Below are 25,253 nucleotides of genomic sequence, written 5' to 3' on the forward strand. Positions count from 1 at the left end.
CTGGTTCTGTGGGGCAGTGGCAGCCATTGAGTGAGGAAGGACAAACCGATGTCATTAACTGAGACTAAGAGAGTGTGCTTGGAGAGCTGTATGTGGATAACCCTAAATGGCGGACAGCGGGGCTGTTTGTCTAGACGAAGGCTGTCTAGAGACATTGATCTCAGACAGCTGACCAATGGACTGACAATCACTGAGAAATAACTGGGAGCTTTTCCAAGCTGTTTTTCAGTGGAACAGAAATTGGTGGATACATTTTTTTCTCATGGGAACCTAATTATTCAAACTAAGCAGACATTTAAGGCTAATCTAGTGTGGTTTACTAAACAAGTGTGTGCTTCTATCAGTGCTAGAATAATGAAGGAAGAAAATGTGATATTATCTCAATCTTACATGTATATTTTTGTCTTTGTTCACATTGTGGATTAAAGCTGTGAACTTTAAATAAACCTGAAGATTCTCAATGAAGTCCCTTAATTTGCTGTTACAGAAGAGCAAATAATTGTGTCAATGATTTACCGGTTAACACATTGTCATCCTTATTTCTGATTTAAATAGAAAATATATAATTTTACCTTCAAGTTCCTCATCATCATCATCATCATCATCATCACCATCACTTATGTCTATGGCACAATCTTCATCGTCCTCAGTATACGAGATGTCAGCTATAAGTCACCACACAAGTGAATACATAATTGATAAACAAGTATTTCTATTAAATACGTCTTGGCTTTCTACAGTTAAGTTACTAACACTATCCCAGCACAACACACATGATAATATTACTACTATATGCTGACCACAAAAGATTTGAGTACTACTTAATCTGCAAGTCAATGTTTGAGAGGGCAAGGGAGGATAGAACCATGAGTGTTATAGGCTATTAAAATGTAATATTTCATACAGGAAAAGGGATTTCTACACTTGTCAGGATCAAACCTTCTCGCTCACGTTTGGCAGTCCCTGAGTTTAAACTTAAACGGAGAGCAGAGTGTCATTTGGGCTTTTTGCTTTCTTTAGTTTGAGTCTAATATGTGGTATGGTTTACTGTGACTCATCCATGTGGGATTAAATAAACTAAAAATCCTAATCCTAATAATAATAACAACAATAAAGGTAAACAAGAATGCAATATTTACAGTGCAGGTCATCTCAACCTCAAGTGCTTTAAAGTTGCCAAAACGGCTGGAGCAAATTGAGGCCAGACTCCTTCGTTTGTGTGCTCTTTCAAATCTTTTGTCATCAATCTATAACTCTATAATGCTACAGACCCATTACAGTACATACTACTAATTTCAGCTCACTTTAATGAACCAAGTTAAAATCACAAAACCAAGTCTTACGAGTTAAAACTACTTTGACATAAATCAAATGCTATGAAGATTTTTGCTATAACGCTACAGTATATTGTATTCACCATCTGAGTCCAGACATTCATCCGCCACTACGAGAAGTAGACAAGAAATCATCATATTGTGCATTTCATAAATATTCAAGAAAAATATCAAATCAAAAAGGAACAGCTACTAACACACTTGACAGGGAATGTGCTAGACTACTGCTGACAACTAAAGTATGTCTCCATGAGAACAAAAATTGTCTTCATTAAACTACACAGTGGGACACATCTATTTCTGTAGGACTTATAATTTCCCTCGCCTCAACCTCCAATACTACCAGGGTAGTTAATACACAGTTATGGTTATGCATATGTAAGCATGGGCGCTAACACACATCACACACACAGACAGTTAGTGAGATTTACCCAGTCTGATCTCATCACACTCCTCTGGTATGGCTAGTGATACAGAAGGGTGTGAAGACATTAACAGGAATCAAGTTGTCAGTGTTTGACACACACACACACACACACACACACACACACACACACACACACACACACACACACACACACACACACACACACACACACACACACACACACACACACACACACACACACACACACACACACACACACACACACACACACACACACACACACACACACACACACACACACACACACACACACACACCAAATGAGCCCTATTACTTTTAGCAGCTCATCCATTTATGAATGCAGATTAGATGAAATGCATTATGTAACAAACCAAGGGTCATCCATTCCTAAAGGAAGTGGCTTCTCAGGCCAAGCCTCTATGTGCAGCGGGGATGGTCACTCCCTGCTAGGACTAATGCACTAAACACCATTTGGTCATCAAAACAAACGTTATGCATAGAACCTGAACTGCCTGTGCTTGAAGATGTTCAACAAGCAGTTGGAATCCATGACGTATTTCTCATATATTCTGGGAGTACGGAAGTATAGTGAATGCAACACAGTAATGGCTATGATGGTCAGTGGTGCATATCACAGCCAGATGGTTTACTTGGCTTGGTCATGGTGCTGGCAGCCATGCGACTGTAAGCTTGTTTCCTGCATGGCCAACATGAAAGAACGGCAAAATACTGTGTGTTCACATTAGTGGCAGGGTTATGGATTCAGCTGCACCGACAGAAAAGCCAGTGAAAGCAGATTCATTCAGGAGATGGAGGCACACTGGCTGCTGTTGAGTCATCACATTTCCGATAACATTTGTGTCAACATCAGTATGCATCACTGTTTCAGACAATACTGTATCCTTCAGAAAAAACATGAGATTTAATTGTTAAATCTGAATTGGTGTTAGTACGTCCCGTGGAAATGACAGCTCTGTTTCTCAAAGACCAGACACACTACTATAAAGGTGAGGCATCAAAGCATACAGGAGGGGATCCACTGATAAACGTTTTTTAAGGTCACAAAAGCTGGGAGAAAAAAACATCTAGGAATACTTAAGTTTGTATTCAGGCAGAGGGAAGGGGTTTAGACCAGTGTTTTGTGGATTGTTTGCTATTGAATGTTTCTGAGAAAGAGGGGAGAGAGAGATAACATTGCGTGCATATGTTGTGGTTGAAAACAATAATACAAAATTGAAATTCCAAATTGACCCTTAATCTGTACTTCCTGTGCCTCTGTAGATCTGAAAGGAACATAAGAGGTCTCAGCATGAGTGCGGCCTCTATCTCTCTCTCCAGCCTTTCTGAGGACATGAGGGAACTGTTTCCATTAGGCTAATGTGGGTTTGATCCATGGTGATGTATGTGAAGTGGCAGGACGTAGGGTCAACGTGGAGCTGGGTGTCTGTGGACAGGTGATAAGAGGAGGGAGGAAAGCAGTAAGACGTTCAGGGGGGAAGTCATCTCAGAGAGTAAGAAGGACACAATGTGTGTATGCATACCAACAACCAACCGCACACGGGACCTGTTTGAATTTGCATGCGCTCTCCTTGAAGTAATCACAGATTTGTACTGAGATTGTGCACATATCTCAAGTGGATTCAAACAGGACCAGGAACTCATTACTACACTCGGTAGGTGTGGGGTTGATACACTCAAGTGTATGGGAAAGAAACAGGGTGAGAAGAATATTATGGACTTTACCTTCTACGTCATTATGGTCATAGTCTTGAGTGGAGCATGGATGGAGAGACAAAAGCACAAACACATGAAAGCGAAGCCACTGCACTTCTTTGTAAAGCAGAAAAACAGCACATTTTTAAGCTGGATGAAATGATTGTTCCCATGTCAAGCCCAAACAACACTCAAATGACTTCCAGGTGCTATCACATAACTGCTTTACAGCCAAAAACATACTCAAGTGATGGTGTGCTTTGTATCTGAGACAGATGAGAGCATGGGAATGTCTCCTCTTTTGTTCTGCTACAAACCCAGCTCATGGGAGACACATGTAGCCATGAACTTTACAGGAGTTCCTAAACATACCTAGTAGTGATGAAGTCCAGAATATTAACAGCTCTAGTGTACAGAAGTAGTTACAGCATCGGGGAAGGATCAAATAAACAAGTACACATACAAAAGCAGACAATTTACCTTTGACTCTTTCTCCTCGGTTGAGTTGGATCTCTCCCTCCCCCTGTGGCGTGTAGGGCTTGACCACGATGAAGGTACGTCCTGGGACAGCGCTGTAGAGTTTCCGTTTGGGCCCGCGGGGGCCTGTCAGCGCTGGGGGGGTGTGATGTGGGGGGCTTGGGTCTCGCTGCACTGAGCCAGGGCTGTAAACAAACACATATGTTACTGTGGTGATTCCGGGGAGCTGGTAACTGAAGCCTGTGGTCACCGACATGGTTGTCAGCGGGACAGCAACCTAGTGACACCCCCCGGTTGCTAGGCTGACCAGGGACCGGTTCATAAACAAGTCCAGCGCCTGCCGATCAACAGTCAACAGTCAGTGTTCCATGGGACATTCATGAGCGGAGAGGACACTCCTCCCATCCACTCTCCCCCCCCTCCTCCTCTTCTTATTCCCTCTCTGCCTTCTTTTAATAGCACAGACAATATCCTTCTTGCTCCCTTTTACCCTCTCCTTCTATCTCTCCACTCTCCCCCGCATCCTAACCGAGGTGGAGGCAGAAATGTTTAACGATAAGAGGGACTGCACAGTGTCCTTCTCTGTGTGGGTCTGTCACATCCGTCTGAAAGCTCCCCTTTACTCAAACACATCCTGAGTTGGGGCTCCAGAAGAAGACCCCCCCCCTCCAGAGAGGCAGAGATGTCCCTATGTCCCCAGTTCAAGTTGCTCCAGGCTGGGTTACAGACGTTGCCTTGTCCTTGGGTCCTGGTCCTCCTGCTGTGGAGGAGAGAGGCTGGGTCTGCTCCCGACTCCCCACTCCTTCTCCTGGGAGTCCCGCCGTGTCTGCCTCTCCTCTCCCCTCCACCCCTCACACATACACGCTCGCTCACACACACACTGGCAATGGCAATGCTGCTGCTGCTACTGCTGCTGCTGCTTGTGCTGCTGCGCTCCTTGGCTGCCCTCCCCTTTGACGGTTCGCTCGCTCTCACACACCAAAAGCGCTCTATGTGCATTCTAGCCGTGCGCACAGGCACATACACAGACAGCCCCCCCCACTCCTGCTACCATTGCACCTCCGCTTGCATGGCATACACCTCCGCCACCACCACCAGCATGTTGCTAACACATCGCTAACAGTCACATACACAATCTGGTCCCAGAGTACGATTGATCTCCTGCTGCCTGTCTGACTGCAAGCGTGCATGCGCCATGGCTCCCTGAGGCAGGCTGTGAGTGTGTGTGTGTGTGTGTGTGTGTGTGTGTGTGTGTGTGTGTGTGTGTGTGTGTGTGTGTGTGTGTGTGTGTGTGTGTGTGTGTGTGTATGTGTGTGTGTGTGTGTGTGAGTGCTTGTGTGCAGTAGGGCGGGGGGCAAAAAGCTCCAGCCCATTTAGTTTAATTGTTGCTCCTCCCTCTTTCTCTTTGCTTTGAATCCCCTCCTTCTTTCTCTCATTCTCTCGCTTCCATTTCACCCTCTAATCCCTCTCAACATTTCTTCGCATTGCATCTCCACTCTCTCTCTTTCCTTCCTTCCCTCTCTCTCTGGCGGTGAATTCTAATACAGCAGCGGCAGAGCTCCGCCTAGTATTCATTCATCACTACTTTGCCAACACTGTGCAGGTTACATTCAGTCTGCTGTTTGAAGCCACAAGCTTTCTCTCAAGCACATTTTTTAAACAAATTAAAAATACAATTAATACAAATATAAGCCGCTAGCAGTTTCTCCTCATGTTTACCTGAAGTAGAATTTACTTGAACGTGTGCTTATGTATTACAACTTTATTATGTCCTGATCTTTGATGTCATTCAGAAGAACATTTCCTTGAAAGACATCTTTAATCTCCTTCATCCCCATCTATCAACCTCATTTAGCCTCCTGCCAATCCCCCCCCAGCATCAGTCACTTTATAGATTCCATTCACCTGATTCTAGCCTCATGTGCCCTTTACCCTTCGTTCTCCATTCATCTATCCGCCCCTTTCCTTATTTCAAGCCTTGTTTGTCTTCTTACTTCCCAAACACTCTATTGCTTTTCTTGCACCCCCCCCCCCCCCCCCCCCCATCTCACACAGCCTCTCTTTCTCTGGCCCCCTGCTCCATCGAAACAACGGATTGCTGACGGCTTTCCAATTACCGCAGGGACCGAGGGGCCGGGATGGCTGCCGCATGTTAATGTCTGAGCCTCAGCAATGAACATCAGCAGCGAAGAGGAGGGGAGGCTTGAGAGTCAGGTAAATAGGGCTTTGATAAAGTGTGATTTCTTAAAGCAAATCTATTTCAATGACTCAAATCTGCACCCATACCTACACATACACCATCTGTACACATGCTGACCTCAGCTGCTCCCTGCAATGAGCTGATGATGTTGGGGTTGACACATGTTATCTATATGTCAGACAGAAGGGAGGGTGGACATTGTTCCTGCTCTCTACCCAGTTTTAATGACACGTTTATGTTGCACACGACGAGGATTACATTTGAAACTGCACATAGATACATATGGGTTTTCAAAATGTCTATCTAGAATGTTCATGTGCAGTTTCTTTAAAAATATACATGTATAACTAAATGTATTTTTCATTTAAAAAGAAAATCTACGATATAAATGTTTCTCTTTTTAAGTTTACAATGTAAGATTACACAATTTCTCATTTGATATCTGTCGCATGTTTCATCACATTTAAGTCTACTGTAAGTTGCTATTGCAAGTATTAGTATGATGATCCACCCACGAGTTGGTCATATTTTAGATTTTAATTCTACATTATTAGACAACATTTATGGATGTAATACAGTTGAACAGCCCTCTGGAAGGGTCCACCAGAAAGCTTTTTACAGTCACTTGATGTTAAACCATATGAGTACAAAGAGCAGACTCTTGTTTGTTGTTATTGTGATCAGAACGCTTTAAAAACTGTTCAAGGGTTTCTAATTTATTCATCTTCAGTAGAGGTACACAATAGGGATGGGAACGATTAATCGAATATTCAACATTATTCAGGTATGAGAATATGAATTATGAATATTTTTATTATAATTGAATAATACATTTTATTTATTTTTTGGGAGGGGTGCCTAAGTTGATTACATATTACCAAATGGAATAATTCAATGTATACGACAGTGCCATAGCTAAATGTGTTCGGTCTAAAGGTGTGTTTTGCTCCGTTCACCGGTCCCTCACAGTGGGCAGAGCTGCAGGTGCTGATCTCTCTCTCTCTCGCGTCCGGTTATACTTCACTCGCGTTTATGTCCAAATCCATCAGATCTAACTAGTTCTAGCTAATGATGTGGCTGCTGCCCCTCCCTACACGCAGATCATGCAGACTCAAACCTCATCTTATGCCCAAATTCCAGCTGAGAGGGTCTTCTCTACAGCTGGCCTGATTGTGAATCGCCTCCACACCCTATTTTGTAGATCAAGTGTTACTGTTGGATTTTGGACGATATACTGTATAGTCCACCAAGATCAATATATCAATTTTATTTTCCTAGTATGCATATTGGTTTTTCCATAGGCAATCAATGGATTAGGCATTGTTGTATTGATTTTTAACATGCTATTCACCTAAAGAATTTAGTATAACATGATTCTCACTTTTTATGTGCCAATTTTGACTATATTTGCAAAAGCTATTTTCTTGCTCATTCGGCCTTATTGCATCTTTCCTCTCTTTTATTCTCTTGCACCGTGCCTCATTATAAGTAGCTTTTACCAGATACAGATGCAGGATCCATTACATGCACACACACACACACACACACACACACACACACACACACACACACACACACACACACACACACACACACACACACACACACACACACCCACACCCACACACACACACACACACACACACACACACACACACACACACACACACACACACACACAAGTATACACAAATACACACAAAGTTCTAATGCAGAGTATTACAAAAGCTTCATCGTTTCCTAGGACACCAGCCATGCCTCTGTAACGATGGCAACTGTCAATAAAAGGAAAGAAAATACAGCCAAGAAATGTACTGTTAATTCAATAATATGAACTTGGATCTCCAAAACTGTCCATGTCTCTTAAATAATTAGGCTTACATGGATTATTGTCCCTTAATTGGTCATTTTCTCTATAGATTCTCATCTCAGACATTCAAGCATCTCTGAAAAATCACTGAAAAAATCTCACTGAAAAAAGTACACTACAGCTATAAATGAGGTGCTAGTAATTCAGCTATCATAAATCATAAAGACCTTGATTCCAAATATTGTTTTAATTTGTTTTTTGTTGGGACTCATCTGTGGGCTTCAACCCCTGAACATGTGGTATGTGTGGAAGGTAGCACTGGTGGGGTATTTTTTTGGAGGATGAGAACGAATGCCAACAATCTTTTTCCACAAATGCAGTACGCTTTTTCTGAATTTTCAAGAAAAATACCTTCAGATGCTTGTTTGGGATAAGTGAGACCACTAAAGGCAGGTTAACATTTAAACAGCTCAATAATGAGTCCAGCCAAATCAATTCAGAAGTAGAAATCTGTGAACGGCCTACGACTCTGAATGCCACAAAAGGCTTACACAGATGCTTTCAGAAAAAAGCAGCTTCACTGCAGATGTTCTCACATGACTGCTTTGCAACCTCAGATAGAATGCTCTTTCCTCAAATTGCCTATCAATCTAAGGTCATATGAGGACATTTCAAACACATTCATAATCAACATCACATTTTGTATCCCAATAATCATCACTCTTTCCTTGCTTTGCACTTGAATGAAGTCATGCTCTTTTTATTCTTTTTTTGGCGGGATATGGGAGTGTTTATGGTTATCACGGTGGAATTAGAACGTGTAATCATTGGGCAGAACATTTTAAGGATGTGAAGAGCAAATCTGTTGGCACATTGACAGCTTAATGCTTTGCAGAGACTTCACCATTAAATAAAATTAGAAAAGGGTAAATTGGCGTGATTCATAGCCGTGGGAACATGTTTCAAATGTGGGGTGCTGTGGGGATGACACCAGGGCTGGTTCTGACCAATGTGCTGCCCTATAGGCAAGATTTTAGCTGGCAATGAAAAACCTCTACAAAAGTTACAAACAGAGAAACATATTGACATGGTGGACAGCTTATATAACAAGGCTTCAAATGTATTTAGTATTATAACATGTTTTAATTGGGGGGTGGACTTCACATCCTCTAGGGGGGTCTGGGGGTGCCCCCCCGGGAAGATATTTTTAACATTTTAAAGTAAAATGCTTCAATCTGGTGCACTTTGAGCGCCCAATTAGAGACTGATCTAGGGAATACAATTCTAAACACCCATATGAAAAAGATCGGTTTGCATTTTATTAATCAAATAAGCAGGTATGTGAACATTTCCAATAACCTACCATAGCCAATAACAAATACATGTAACTTATTTTATTTTTGTTGTTCATTTATATCTTATTTTATCAGTTAACATTTATTTTTTTTGCATATTTTTAAATCTCTCCAGTTTTAAACGATATTTTTGGTTTACTGTCCTATAGTAGGCTATACATTGGAATGATTTCAAAACTGTTTTTATTTAACCTAATAATTATAAAGGAGTGCCTTGGAAATATTTGTTTACATAATTGTGATCAATACGTTTGAGACTCACTGAGATAATTTAGACTAAAGTGAACTATCCAAACCCTCAGAGTCCTTTACCTCACTGAGCCTCTCAGTCTGACAGGACAGAACTCTCCCTCCACATTATTGTAGAAACAGCTTCTTATATCCGTTAGCGCAACAGAAGCTAACAACAATCCCCGCCGGCACCAGTGCACCCCCTCTCTCTATCTCTCTCACTTTGGCTGTGAGCTGCGGGCGCCTGAAGCCAACATCCCCCACTTTCATCACTACAGCGCCCATCGTACAGGGCAAATGGAAAATGTAACCGGGGTGAAAAGGTTGTTATCTTTGCTTAATTGAATGTTGTTACATCAAGGCTGAAAATTCGTTTTTTTTAATTATATCTTGTGGAAGTGCAGATCCCTTGTCCTCCACCAGGGGGTGCTGCAGCACCCTCAGCACCCCTACTTCCCACGGCCCTGGCGTGATTAACACATAACCCCAATCTCCACCTCAATTTGAGAAAGGGGATGATCAACAAACCATTTAGCACACACTGCCAACTCTAGTGTCAGTAAATAGTTTACCCACATTAAAATATTTTCACTATACTTTAATATGTGTTAATTTTTCTGATTTACTGTCATTTAATTTGATTTAAAGACCAAACTATAGTCTCATGGCTTGGATTGTATGTTCACTGCTAAATTAAATGATTAGCAATCCTGTCTATTGGAGTTTGGAAAGGCTACGACTACAAAAGACTAATGGCTTAACGGACTTGAAGGAGGCTTCTGATGGAGGGGAGATGGGTAACTAATGGCGCTTTTCCACTGCAGCACGTAGCACGGTTTAAGCCGGCCGGGTTTACTTTTTTTTGGTTTTCCACTAGGGGCTACTTTTTCCCCTTTTTTCTGGCCCTCCAAAATCGAGGTTCTTACCGGGCCAACAACCGGGCTGAATATGCTAAACTAGTGACGTAAACACTCGACTGCAGAATGGTCAGAGAGAATCGCTGGCAAGGGGGCTACAACTACAACAAAATGAACATATTTTACCGTGATTTAATTGTAATACACGTTGCTAACTAGCTAACGTTGTATATGCTCCGTCCACACTCACAACAACGACCTACAGACATAAATAAACCAGCGACTGTATTCGCCATGACACAGACAGTCTGTGGTTCAACTTTTGTCTAGTTTCTGAACAGATATGAGGACCTGTGAGCTCTGAGTGCTAACAGCTAACGTTTTGGTTTTGTGGTTCGCATTGAAGATGACGTCACGGCAGTTTTACGCAGCGTCGCTCCGCCCGCCGAACAGCCGATCGCCCCGCCTACACTGCGTTACTATAGTTACTACCCCAATTCCTAAACTGTAATGGAAATGCAGCATAAAGTGAGCCTGGCCTACCAAGGCCTAACCATACCGTACTAAGCCGTGCTAGGTCCTGCAGTGGAAAAGCTCCATAAGGAAAACAGACTTATGATTTACTCCCAATCAAATTGAAGGGTAAACAGAATCTGATATTGACAGGTGTATTGATATGGCACCTGCAGTGATTTAACTGCTGTTCTGAGCTGTCATGGTGAAGAGGGAGTTGAGCCTAAAGGAATTTCTCTCTGTTGATCTGATTTTGACCTCTCACCTAAGGTCTTGAGTTCTGGGAACTAAAAGAAAGAAGGAGAAAATGCATACAAGAAGTTAAAATGAGTTTCCCCTCTTCAGGGTCTTGGGGCTCACCCTCCAGGTCAAGGAAAGCTTAAATATGCAGAAGGAGCTCAAAGTGAACCTCATGGGCACGTCAACCTGGAAGAGACCCCAGGGAAGACGCCGGATGGATAACATATCCAGTATGGCCTTGGGGCGGGAACATCTCGAAATATACGCAAGATGAGATGAGAAAGTGGAAAGAGAGACATCAATGCCAGCATATTATCCTACTGCTGCCACAAACTGGAGATACTACTGGCAAGAGATACTTGAGAGTATTTCATGTAGATAAGCTACTAGCATGTTGTGAACTGCAAAACGAAAATCACCATTAGCCTATCAGTATCACCCTCTGACACAAATGATCACATGCACAAACCAATACCGTTGCGTCCTGCTTTGATGAGGTTCAACTCTCCCCCTCCCCTTCCTCTCTATCCCTGTCCTCGTTTCTTCTCTGTGTAGCTCAGCCCTTGGCTGTCTTAACGCGTTGTGTATAATCTACACAAAAACAGCCACTGGTGTGACTAATTCAAAGGAAGAAGAGGGGATAAAGGGTCAAACAAAGGTAAGGAGAACAGCAAATAAAAGAGATTTAAAAGGTGAAGGAACTGGACACCACCGTCGGCTTAATGTTGATATTACACATCACAACGGGGGTCCTATAGCACAACAGCAGGAAATAAAAGCGTTTATTGCTACTGACACCACAAGCTACCACAACGACCTTATATGACAACATGTTTGAGGTTATGTTGTGCGAATAACCTGACCCCCGGCTCGATGAGCGAACTATGGATAAATCAAAGAAAAGTACCGGAGGAACACAGGATTTAATTCTGCGTGGACAGAGTTATATGCTTTCACTGCAAACGATGCTGGTTTACCGGTATGTTTGATATGTGGAGAGAAGTTGTCAACGGTGCTGCAGCCTTTACGTATCGAGGAACAACAAGGGAGAGGAAGACAGCTGATGATCATCAGTCATAATTCAATGGGGTACATAGCCGTGGGAACATGTTTCAAATGGGGGGTGCTGTGGGGATGACACCAGGGCTGGTTCTGACCAATGTGCTGCCCTATAGGCAAGATTTTAGTTGGCAATGAAAAACCTCTACAAAAGACCAATACACTATGAAAAGTGAAACATATTGACATGGTGGACAGCTTATATATAAAAAGGCTTCACATTTATTTAGTATTATAACATGTTTTAATTGGGGGGTGAACTTCACCCCCGGGGAGATTTTTTAAACATTTTAAAGTAAAATGCTTCAATCTGGTGCACTTTGAGCGCCCAATTAGAGACTGATCTAGGGGGTACAACTCTAAACACCCATATGAAAAAGATCGGTTTGTATTTTAATAATCAAATAAGTATGTGAACATTTCCAATAACCTACCATAGCCAATAACAAATAAATGTAACTTATTTTATTTGTGTTGTTCATTCATATCTTATTTTACCAGTTAACATTTATTTATTTATCCATATTTTTAATCTCTCCAGTTTTAAACAATATATTTGGTTTACTATCCTATAGTATACATTGGAATGATTTCAAGCATGTTTTTATTTATCCTAATAATTATAAAGGTGTAACTTGGAAATATTTGTTTACATAAATTGTGATCAAAAAATGTGAGACTCACTGAGATAACTTAGACTGAAGTGAACTATCTAAACCCTCAGAGTCCTTTACCTCACTGAGCCTCTCAGTCTGACAGGACAGAACTCTCCCTCCACATTATTGTAGAAACAGCTTCTTATATCCGTTAGCGCAGGAGAAGCTAACAACAATCGCCGCCGGTACCGGTGCACCCCCTCTCTCTATCTCTCTCCCTTTGGCTGTGAGCTGCGGGAGCCTGATAAGCCAACATCCCCCACTTTCATCACTACAGCGCCCATCGCACGGGGCAAATGGAAAATGTAACCGCGGTGAAAGGGGTGTTATCTTTACTTAATTATGAATGTTGTTACATCAAGGTGGAAAATTCGTTTTTGTTGTATTATATTTGTATTATATCTTGTGGAAGTGCAGATCCCCTGTCTTCCACCAGGGGGTGCTGCAGCACCCTCAGCACCCCTACTTCCCACGGTCCTGATGGGGTATGTAATTTATTTCAGAAAACACTTTGTTATATTCCATGGAATGCTCTTAACATCCCGATAGCAATGAATATATTAAATGCTTTGACAATAAATACATACAAAATGTATCTCTGGAAGCCGTATCGCTGTAAAAAGCACGACCAATCATCTGAGCCGGCCCGGCTAAAATAACTGGATGGCCTACCTGCCTGTCAGCCTTCCATCTGTGCACAAACTTATCTCGTGCCCTCATTGGTCATGTGCGCGTTTGTGTGTGTTGGAGGAGGGACTCTGTAAGAAAGTCTAAAGGATGAGGCAGATTTTTTCCGGTTGTGTATTTTCAAATTCTAGCGCACTCGAGCTTGTTTCTACATTCTTACCTACCCTACCTTTAATTATTTTTAGGGTGCAGCTATATGTTTTATTTATTTCAAAGTGGGCCCATTTTAATTATATTTTCCTTCCTTCAAATGTGCAGAGGACTCCCCAAGTGCTGTGTTTAATTTATTTTAAAGTAGGCCTGTGTATTATTTTTAATTCTCCTTATTCTTTGTTCTTATTAGAGGTTAACAGTTTTATATAATGTAATAAATAGCCTAATAAATGCAAAACAACTGTAGTTTTTGTCTGATATAACAATAAATACAACTTTATTAGCTATCAAGCTATGAAATATGTTTTGCAGCTCCAGACAAAGGTTTTTGGGGAAAAAGGAGCAAAATGTCTCTTTTGGTCAAAAAGGTTGCAGACCCCTGCCTTAACCAGTCAGATGTTATGCAAAAAAAATATTTTAATTAATAGATATTGGAAAAAAGTCATTTTACAATGACATTACAAGGCAGGTTGTTGAAAATGTGAATTTTCTGCTACAAACTGAAATTGAAAAATATCCTACTTTGCTTAGAAACACAATATTTTCCAATCTATTTTAGCTTCCTCTCCAAACCAAGACTGAGTAATATGTTTAAGGTGCAATGCTTAATAACCCAATATCTGACACTGTCAGACAGAGCCCTGTTGATGATTCATTATCTTTGTATTGACATCACATCATGCTAAGTAGCCAATTAACCTGTTACGAAATGTGTCACCTTATCATATCATCAGCAAGCCTCTTGTCCTATTATAATGTTAACTACAGAGATGTTTTACACACACTTTTCTGCTTTCATTTGTACTGGTTAGCTTTGTTGCTTTCCCTCATCTGATCTAGTGTTAATGAGCCTCTGTCTGTATCCTCTCTGTTGTCGCCATCTAAACTTCTACTGAGGCCTGGCAAAGCTTTTGAACCCTGGCAACACACGCACAGAAGAGGAAGTGATGGTGAGTTCCACAGGAACCGATGGGCGGGCTGCTGACCGGCCAAGCTAATTTCACACTCCCCTGGTACCCATAATGCCTCTAGAGTTACCGTGGGCATAACAGAAGGTCAGAGAGAGAAACAGAGAGAGGGAGGGAGAAATATTGGAGGGAAAATATTGAAGGACAGCATCAGTCTCACTTGGGTGCAGGTTCTGGCCATAGAGACCAGCTGCTCGTTTTGGGCTTTTAATACATTCACCTCACTTTATTACGTAGTATAAATGTGATGCACACTAAAGGACAACTCCCTGGGTGCAGAAGGCCATTTAGGCCAGGACACAGCAGACATACTAAACCTGCTTTCTCCTTTTTCTTTCGCACTGTTTCCTCTTTTTCTAGCTTAGCATTTTGACTACACAATAAGCATTGTGCACAATGACAGAGCAAAACATGTTTTTCTCTGTCACTAAATAATGATGCCAATGCAGTGCGAGATATAGCAGAAGAAAATGCACTTAGTTTGTTACCATAATGAGAAACGAAATTAATAGAATGAGTGGTGGGTGGTTAACACTCCACTGTGAGTTTATTAATGAAGATAATGTACTTTATATAAAGTGATTTAAGATTGAGTGAAGATTGTAGATACGATTCAGAGCTTTAGTCTCTATGCGGTTTGAAGTGAGCGTGTTACATGATTTAATAAAGAATGGTGTTTGCTCTGTGACTGCAAACCATAGTGCAGATTAATGGCATTGTGTTTATATTGTTAAGTGTGTCTGTATGTGTGTGTGAATGAGAGAGAGAGAGAGTGAGAGAGAAACAGAGTCTTTGATGGATGTAGTAAAGTGACAGGAGAGTATTAAAGGGAGAGGGGAGTAAGGCTGGTGCTGTGTCTGTAATGCAATTCCCCTGTCAACACACACACACACACACACACACACACACACACACACACACACACACACACACACACACACACACACACACACACACACACACACACACACACACACACACACACACACACACACACACACACACACACACACACACACACACACACACACACACACACCCACACACACACACACACACACAGTGTGTGGCATCCAGGAATCAAATTGTGCTGTACGTAGGTAATCTTGCTCTGACATATGATCATAATAAAAAGCTTAACAAACCAAGTGTCAGTAGACCACTTAGATCTATCACTCCAAGATGTGATCAGAGCCTTAGTTTACTGTGCAGTTCGTCTAATGGCACGGTGTACAAGGGGGGGGGGATTTGTTCCCCAGCAGCACAACTACATCTGTGGATGTATGTATCAGCTGAGTGACAGGCTGTTTGGAACAGAGTGGCCAGCCAATGACATCCATCATAGCCATAATCTCAGAATGTATCCTCAACCTCTTTCACACAAACCGACATACAAACACACTTGCAGGTTTGAAACCTTCAATTGGTCCCCATGGTGATCATTATTAGCCGTGTTCCGTCTGTCTATCTCTGAATTGTGAAAGCTATACATGGCCTCCAATTCAAACACAGAGACAAACACACACATATCTGAAGTAGGTTATTTGCCCTCCATCCTCCTAGCAGGAGAATTGCTGTATTTCAACCTAACCTGTTATATAAAGAGTTATGTTTCGATGCCACTGACCATTGCCCTCAAACCCAAACACCCAATGAAATTACTATACTGTACCAGATCTCATACTGATCAGTGTTTCAATCAGCCACTATAAAACTACACATTTTCAATTCCCAGTCCATGTTTTATGCCAATTACTTTTTGGACTGGTTGCAAATACAGTTTGACAGGAAAACGACTATCATATGTGCCTGGGCTTGATTGATGGATAAATATAGACAAGATTTGGCTCAGATAAATGTTATGTCATGTTTATCACCAGTAGCAGCCGGTAGCAGAAGGAAGAAACTGCAGAACGCTGGTGACTAACAAGTGATTCAGACACATTGCATAGGGCATTTTTAAATTCAGTTTGAATATCAAAGGATGTGCTTAATCACAAGGACAATCACAGATTATCTAGATTCTAGATAAACTGCCAAGACAGTGTGAGACATGAATTAGGAACAGGAGGAGAGACATGTGCTTGTTTCCAATCTTTTTTTAAAAACAGTTTAGATCAATAAAAGAAACATATGAAGTAGAGCTGAGGTCAACTGAAACCTACAGACCTGAGTCTTCCACGATGGCTGTGTCCATGAGGGTATCCATGGCTGTGGGACCTCCTGGGGACCGGCCTGTCCTCCTCGTGCATGTGATGTAGCGAAGGCGAGCGGGAATGGGAGGATCTGGAGCTGCCTGTGCTCTGGAGACTGCTGTCGGGGATCTCTCCATGACGGCTCTGACACAGAAGAAGAGACAGGTTTCATATGCACATGTAAGACACAGTAATCCCCTGTGTGCACTCTTATCATGGGATTGTGTCAAATTGTGTTACCATTTCTAGTTTATTTGTTTATAGTGTCATGGACAGTCCCCATTGATCAACCGTCACAAAAAACAGTAAATGGGGCAGCTTTAGCAAACATTGCTAATTTCCAGTGTTATAGAAGCATATTATACTCACTTACTTACTTTAATAATATCATTCTCTGATTCTTATTTGCTAATGTTTATCTAGATTTACTACTTCTCACACTTCTTAGCTAAGCTTGGGAAAATTCCTTATTGAGAAGATTTGTTGCAATGTTGTTAGTTACACTACGACAGAGACAGCTGAATGGTTTGATTCTCTATCCACATTTGATAAATAAATTCCCACCACACCAGCTGTTGTCCACGGCCAGATGATAAAGGACACCCTTAAAATCGCAATACATCAACAGCATTAGTTATACAAAAAGGACTAAAGACAAGTAGGTACAGGCGAAAGGATAAAAGAGAACCCTTCTTTACTTGTTTTGTAATCTCTAACTTTGCAAACCTGCACAGTCTCTCCTTTTCGTCTTACCTCTCCGAGGCTGCTGTGCTGCTGACCGAAAGCTGGCAGGCTGCGCAGTGAGGGGACGGGGGAGTGACCCTGCCGGCCACGAGGTTCTCTGGGGGCCTGACCGTGGATGTGATCGTGGTCCCCGTTCAGGTTGTTGTCACTCGCAGAGCGGAGCAGAGATCGTGGCGAGGGCAGGGGTCCCGCTGTCATACGTCGACGGCTGGTGTAAGAGGGGGTCTCCCTAAAAGGCACTGAAAGGAGAGACACGTCTTAACAGTCTCACCATAATATATAAAGCTACTGTAGCAGGCACAGTGAACAGAATTATTTGATGGGGAGATAACTGCAATTTCACACATCTCAAGGCCACTCAAAGTATTTAAACGGTTGCACTTACAGTATCTGACAGTAGGCTGTGCTTTCATTTCATTTGCAAAATACTTATTTTATTATCTGTTAGGAACAGGAAACACAGAGGATCTGGTATTGCAGTAAAGCCTTTGAATCTTAAGAATCAAATTTAAAATATACTATCAAATATAGGACTACATTTACATATTAATAACTATGATGACATTTTAACATTGACCCCTGAAGAATGAAGACCCAAATAAAGAATAAGGATATCCGTGTAGATGTTTCAGAGAGGCAGAACTGGGTTTTTATTGTAGTTGGGAATTTAATATTGTCTTCATGATAAGTTGAACCTGAAAAATATTTGAAATTGTATATAAAAGTTCTTATATGCATTATTAAAGTATATTTAAAGTTTAATGAAGAAGGCGGCACAACTTTTATTTAAAGTGTAAATTGAAAGAGGTTCATAAGGTTCCCATTTGAAACTGCTTCTTGTTAAATGGGATCAAATATGAGCATTTCAATATAAAATAATGGTGTTTTATTATATATGTATGGTGTCGTATGACAAAATAAAGAACCTTGAACCTTGAATTACATTGTGTCCACACTAGATGGCAGAGTTTCCCAGTATGTATATGTCAAGGAGAAACTGCTCAGCAGGAATCCAACAAAATCCATGAATCCTTCTCCACCCCTTAAATGTCTATTTTCTTCCCTTCACTTCCACACAGCTCAGTCTATAACCTGTCCTCACCTTTTTGAGCTTCTCGATCTACTGTACGCTCAGACATTCTTCACTCTGATCACTCCCTGATACCTCATTCATGTCTGAACCTATGAAACACTGAGGCAGCCAGGTAGAGAAATACTACCACCGCTGTTAACTTACCAACATCTGATACTTTGTGGACCTTTATGATTTCAGCCAGATCAAAGTTTCCTGCTATAATAGCCACCTGGAGATGGAGAAGAGACAGGGAAAGGAAAGGAGCAAACACATAAGTGACAGAAACTACACAAAAAATAAAAGCAACAAATTGTCAGCAAAGAAATCGCTCACTCTCCTCATAATGTTTTACACATGTACTCCTTTGTTGTGTTTAAAATCAGTACGTCTGGCAATGTTCCGCCTTGTGTAGAAACAAATTAACTTTGATTTCCACAGGAAGTGTCAGTCTCAATTTTACACAGACTTTATCAACCAGAAAGACTAGTATTCAGACAAAGCCCAAATTGTGTTTTAAAAGAGATCAATAAATTCAATTTAGCAGCATTTTTCTGTGTAAGACAAGTCATTCAATCCGTTTAGCTCTGACATGTCAAAGATGTAGGGTATGTGAATAGTCCCATGGCATGCAGAGGTTTTGGATAACAAACATACCTGAAAGGCGCTCTGGCTGTTGTAGTTCTTTATCTCTTTATTGGCCCCCCGGAACAGGATAACTCGTGCACAGCTGTCCTGAATGACGAGAGCAACATGTGTGTGGTTGGTTAGCTAGGAGTTTTAAATGTCACTATATTTTACCATCTGCAACATTCAAACAGAAATATTAAATTTAAAGAAACGGTGCTGTGAGAACATTTTAACAGAGGCAGCATTACTGCACGATATGTTTGAAAGTGTGAGCACTGACTCCAGCAGATGAAGTGCATAATGAGCAACAATTCACACACACACACACACACACACAATTATCTACAATGCAACCATATTCACTGCTAATTAACTATGAAGCAATTTTTAGAAGGAAATAGGGAAAACACTAAATACCCTCCGACTAATAATAGAAGCAGACAGACGATGGGTGAGGTTGTTTGTGTTGAATTTGAACTTGACATTCAAATAATTGCAATATGCTACAAGCTGCAATTGATCTGTTATCATATTTTTTAAGGCCTTTAATTAAGTCAGAGTTGCTGGACCTCCTGCTCTGCTCTTAACTTTTAATGTATATGATTGGAATACTTGTTGAAATGGATGGTTTAGCTTAAACTCTTAGCCATGTCTTTGTGTAGCACTGTAAACAAATTATAATGGTGGCGTGCCAATAAATGTTGTTAGTGTCCAGACTCAGATTGATACTGCTTTTATCTCACACCTCATAGACCTCATATCTCATAGCCCTAGTTTTGATATACTTTCATCTTTGAATTTCAGTAAACATAGCAGGAAGAAAAGAAAAAGAAAAGAGACACGAAAAGACCCCAACATGCTCTGTACTAATCACAAGTAGTAAAACACTGTCTTTTATAAAAGGAATTCAATGTAAAGCTTGTTGGCCAAGCATTGGCTAAACTATACTTAAAATGCAAAAGGAGGCTGAAATGAATTAAATCCAAGAAACACATTACAACAAGGATGAAACAGACTCCCTATATAGTTTTACAACGCTCTTTCTCCCCCTCTCTCTCCTTCTCTCTTTTTTCTCAAACTATTGCTACAGTATATAATGTTTTGAGTGTTAAAGAGAAAAAAGGGTTGATTTTGTATTCATCACTGAGTGCAGAATAAACGCGACTAGTTTGGCTCTACACACAGCACACTAACTCTGGTGACTCCTGTCATGTTGAGGGAAATGCACACACACACTATTTGAACATGAGGTCAAGTAAAACAGATCCATGTGATTTTCCTCATTATCCGTGGTGTATCTGATTAACTGGTCTTGGCAACATATGCATGAGGTTAACACAAACCAACTGGAGCACCCTCTTCTGGTAAAACACATAGATGGTAGCTACGTGGGTGCCCTGAAATGACCACGGTGTCCTGCATTAGCACGTACATGTAAACATGGATGGTAAAGACATGGGGATATTTGTAAATAGAGCATGTGTGTTATGAATAATGCATGATCACTCTTACTACTAATAGACCATACAGTATAACTGCTCAGGGTCTAAAACATCTAAAAACTTATATAGATAAATGCCTGCGGCTTTAAAGTGTGATGATCGCTAATCAACCATACATTATGCAGTTGCATGCACACACACACACACACACACACACACACACACACACACACACACACACACACACACACACACACACACACACACACACACACACACACACACACACACACACACACACACACACACACACACACACACACACACACACACACACACACACACACACACACCGTAATGAATCAAAATGAACACCATATGTTTTTTAGTTAGTACCTTTCTGTTTTTAGCAACAAAAACAAGGTCATAGAACAAGTTTTAGGAAACACCTGTTATATAATGGACAATACATTAATGCTGGAGAGAAGTGTTGAATAAATGCTATATGATAGATGGGACGTCTTTCTCCTCTTTGATACATTTGTAAACAACACACAAGTTGTAGCTTTTGCTGATTTGTTAATGTGGTGAAATATTGTCAAAGAAAATAAAAAATATCATGCAACTTACAAAATATTAACCTTTTTTATTTTACTTTTACTGATGTCCATGTCAACGCATGTTACATCCTTACATATTTAGGAAAATCAAGTTTTAAGAACAACTACTCAATTCCATTCAACTATCATTTGTGCTATTGAGACATTCTGCACTCTTTTACAAGGACATGCACAAACAAACAAGCAACCAAACATACACATGCACACACACACAAGCAAACAAACACTCACACACACACATACACCAATTACAGTGAAGGCCATCTGTCTTTCTCTTCTCTCCAAGGCTTCCTATAGGAATTCATTAAGGAAACATTTCCAGTAGATCTCACCATGGTTTCTAGATGTGATTACATTATCTACACAGGAATACACAGTGAGCTACGTCAAGTACTTTACAGCATTGACACAGGTCAGTCATGTGTAAAGAGTGTGACAGATGGTACCTCTTCACAGCCATGTTTATACATTTGGGGATCCCTTCTCTCATTAGATATAAGCAGATTTGACATCCTTCACTGCACATTGGGCTTGTTTTTTACATTGGAATGTGACTAATCTGAAGCACATAAAATGTGCAATTTACTGCAGCAACACTGTAAACGAGTTCTGAATTCCTCCTCATTATTGTGCATAACTTCAGCCTACAGTCACTGTGGCATGAAATCCATTGTTACGTCTTCCATACAGCTTATTATAGATTGCAGCAAGATTGCATTACTTCCACAAGTCCTGTGCCACCTCTGTTTAATCTCCCTCATCAGTGTTGTCCCCATTTGACTTACCTACTGTGTCCTTTCTCAATCATTCAGCCCAGCACCTCCCATGGATCTGTCTGCCAGGTAGAAGACCCCTTCTATGCATTCATTCATTGCTGCTAATCACATATGCCAGGCCTAGCTAAAAGCTCAGTAAGTAAATGTTAATGGCCAGACAAACTTGGGCAATAGAACAATTGATCAAGCTTATACTGTTGCTAATTATGTTATCTTGCTTTTCATCTTCTCTCCCAACTTTACCTCTTTCTGACACTATCTTTTCTCTCTCCATATGGATGTATTGATCTTTGCCACTAGACGACTAGGTTCCCGGTCAATTCAAAGCCCCTTTTTTCTGTCTGTAATGGTGCATAATCATCCGAGCAAGGCCTGATTCGAGGCTGCTGGAACCCCGCTAAGAGACACTGTATCTGGGATCAATCAGCTCGACGTGCTAAACAGTGGAAGTAGACAAGAGCTCGGAGTGTGACCATAACAAGACTGTTAACTTAAAAGAAGTTGTATGAGTAGATAAAACTATTCATTCATTATCTCTTTGATAATATTCAGTCCACATACACAATCACGCCGAGCCTCCACTGACAAAAGCGACACCGAATGACTTCAGTCACGTGGATGTGTTGCGAACAGCCTGTTAAATGTTGATGCTGTGCCTCCAAAACACACACACACAAACACACACACACACACACACACACACACACACACACACACACACACACACACACACACACACACACACACACACACACACACACACACACACACACACACACACACACACACACACACACACAGACACACACACACACACACACACACACACACACACACACGGTGTTCAGTTAAACCAGTGCTACAGTGAAACATGTGCTACTAAGTACACAGCTACAAATATAACACGTAAATACATTCATGAATGCACACTCTTTGACATTTGCAAAAGACAGAGAGAGTGAGTGAGAGAGAGAGAGAGAGAGAGAGAGAGGAGTAAAGTGCTCATTTAATGTTCATGAACTGAGCACAACTCTCTATTTTCCAAAGGAGCAGGAAAGCCTTTTGCAGAACCTCAAGTTGCATGTTGCTTATGGAGCATCCAACCAAACAGGAAAGAGCAACATATGGACACACTGAACCTGACTACTCTCGTCTTTTTCCCAGGAGTATTTGAAGCTCTCATGGCCCGGTGTCCTCATGTACCTCTCTTGATATAGAACACATTCATTCATATTTTAAAATATACACTATGCCTTTCTTTCCCGTTATCACAGCCTCATAAGACCCTTGAATCACATTATTACTTTATGAGCTACTTTATACGACCCAAATCGACTTCTCAGCCAGTGAACATTTCATCACTTGGAGATTGGCAGGTGTACTTGATTGATTTTTCTTGAAAGAATCGAGCTGATGCTAATCTTTATGAAAATGATGGATTACCTAAAGAAAAAGCCTGTAAACGTTCCATGTGTTTCTTATTGCCAACACATCCTATAACATGACCACAATCCATTTACATTGTAAACAACTATTATCGTTGCCTAAAAACAATTAAAAACACTTAATCGTTGCACTGGGTGACATAACCACTAATGTGGGCACTGTAGTTTATTTTGCGATGAATATCACCTTCGATATAGGATATAGATTAAAGAGGGTTATTTATTTAAAATCTGTTATGGGATTTATAGAAAAGCTGTAAAATACCCTGGCCGTAGCCTTTATGACATGCTGTGCAAACAGAACATTATTATCAATACAGACCAAGGTAAGATCCTCAGTGTGTACTCATGAATGAGAGCTTGAGGTAATCACTATAATAACTCCCACACAAAATAATAACGCTGTACAACACACAGTCCTCCTCTGACTCTGATAGTCTCTAAGGTATCAGAGCAACAAAACACTGTTTGCAGCTTTCATCCAAATCGCAGCAGACAGAGTGCATTCATGACTGATGTGAATACATATGGCAGACATACCCCTGAGCTTTGGCCGTTTTGTTGTCAAAATCCCACTTAGACCACTTCTCCTGATTATCCGCTTTCAGTCAATTATCAAAACAGCCAACAAATACAGTGTAGATAATGACCAGGTAAAGGATACAGCTGCTTCAGACTGCCACCACTCAGAGGTATCCTTTAGCTTAACTACACAGGTGTGCATGTACGAGCACACACATAAAGAGGCATAGCATGGTGTAAATGCTATCCTGCAAATCAGAAGGCCATATAACCACAAATCGATACATTTCACAAGTGTCCTCGAGCTAGACAATAAAGCTCAACCCCAAGACCGTTAAAGCACAGAAACTGCTCTTACAACTCTAGGAGAACAAGCTACTGTAGATCCTACATGCTCACATGCTCACATACCGTACATTCAGTTAAGAATTTGCATCAAACTGCCACTTTGCACAGCTCTGTGAATATGAATCCTCTTCTTCCTTTTGCCCCTGAATATTGGATGTAAATCATGTATCGCACAACAGTCCAATATGCATGTCTTTTCTGAAGAAAACCCCACTCTCTAAGCACACAAGCAATTTAAAAAAACAGCTAGTTACCTGGTTGTAGAGAGCACACACATGGAGGGCGGTGTTTCCAGATGCATTCTGGGAGCTCATGTCGGCTCCGTAGAACAGCAGGTGCTCCAAGTGCTGAACGTGGCCATAGCGGCATGCCTGAAAGGACACATTCATTAATTTACTCTTTTAAACATCATTAATCCTTGTTTAGTTACAAAGTGAAAAGGGAGCAGTCACCCAGTGTGTCTGAGAAAATGATCTATTTAATTTGTCAAAATTAAATAGATGACAAAAAGGTGTAGTGTGTAAAAATGTGACACACTGGATTTTAACCAGAGCTCATTGTGTTTCTGTGAGCTTATCAATCCCAGTAAAGAAAACTGAAAAGCTAGATGAACACTCAAGTGTTAGGGTGCAGTACGCCTCTGGTTCTGCCTGTTAAAAACAGAAAGTTGTTTTTAAATACAACCATTTTAGAAGTTGTAGTTTTTTCCCTGGGGCTAATTCCCTCACACATGTGGTTCACAGTCTCGTAAAGCAGGAGAGACCCTTGTTCACCTGAGGCAAAATCTCTGAGGTAAA

General features: G+C 41.1%; 1 protein-coding gene across 1 annotated transcript in view; it reads right to left on the bottom strand.

Moving 5' to 3' along the window:
• The window catches only part of shank3a (SH3 and multiple ankyrin repeat domains 3a), a 223,835-nt gene that overhangs the window by 54,231 nt on the left and 144,351 nt on the right, over positions 1-25,253 (bottom strand). Inside the window, 7 exon segments of the mRNA XM_079682360.1 lie at positions 3,487-3,510; positions 3,937-4,118; positions 16,832-17,001; positions 17,611-17,840; positions 18,839-18,905; positions 19,331-19,408; positions 24,711-24,827. Of these exon segments, the coding sequence (XP_079538486.1) occupies positions 3,487-3,510; positions 3,937-4,118; positions 16,832-17,001; positions 17,611-17,840; positions 18,839-18,905; positions 19,331-19,408; positions 24,711-24,827 (868 nt within the window).

This window comes from Notothenia rossii (genome assembly GCF_949606895.1).
Source record: "Notothenia rossii genome assembly, chromosome: 5".
Taxonomy (NCBI): domain Eukaryota; kingdom Metazoa; phylum Chordata; class Actinopteri; order Perciformes; family Nototheniidae; genus Notothenia; species Notothenia rossii.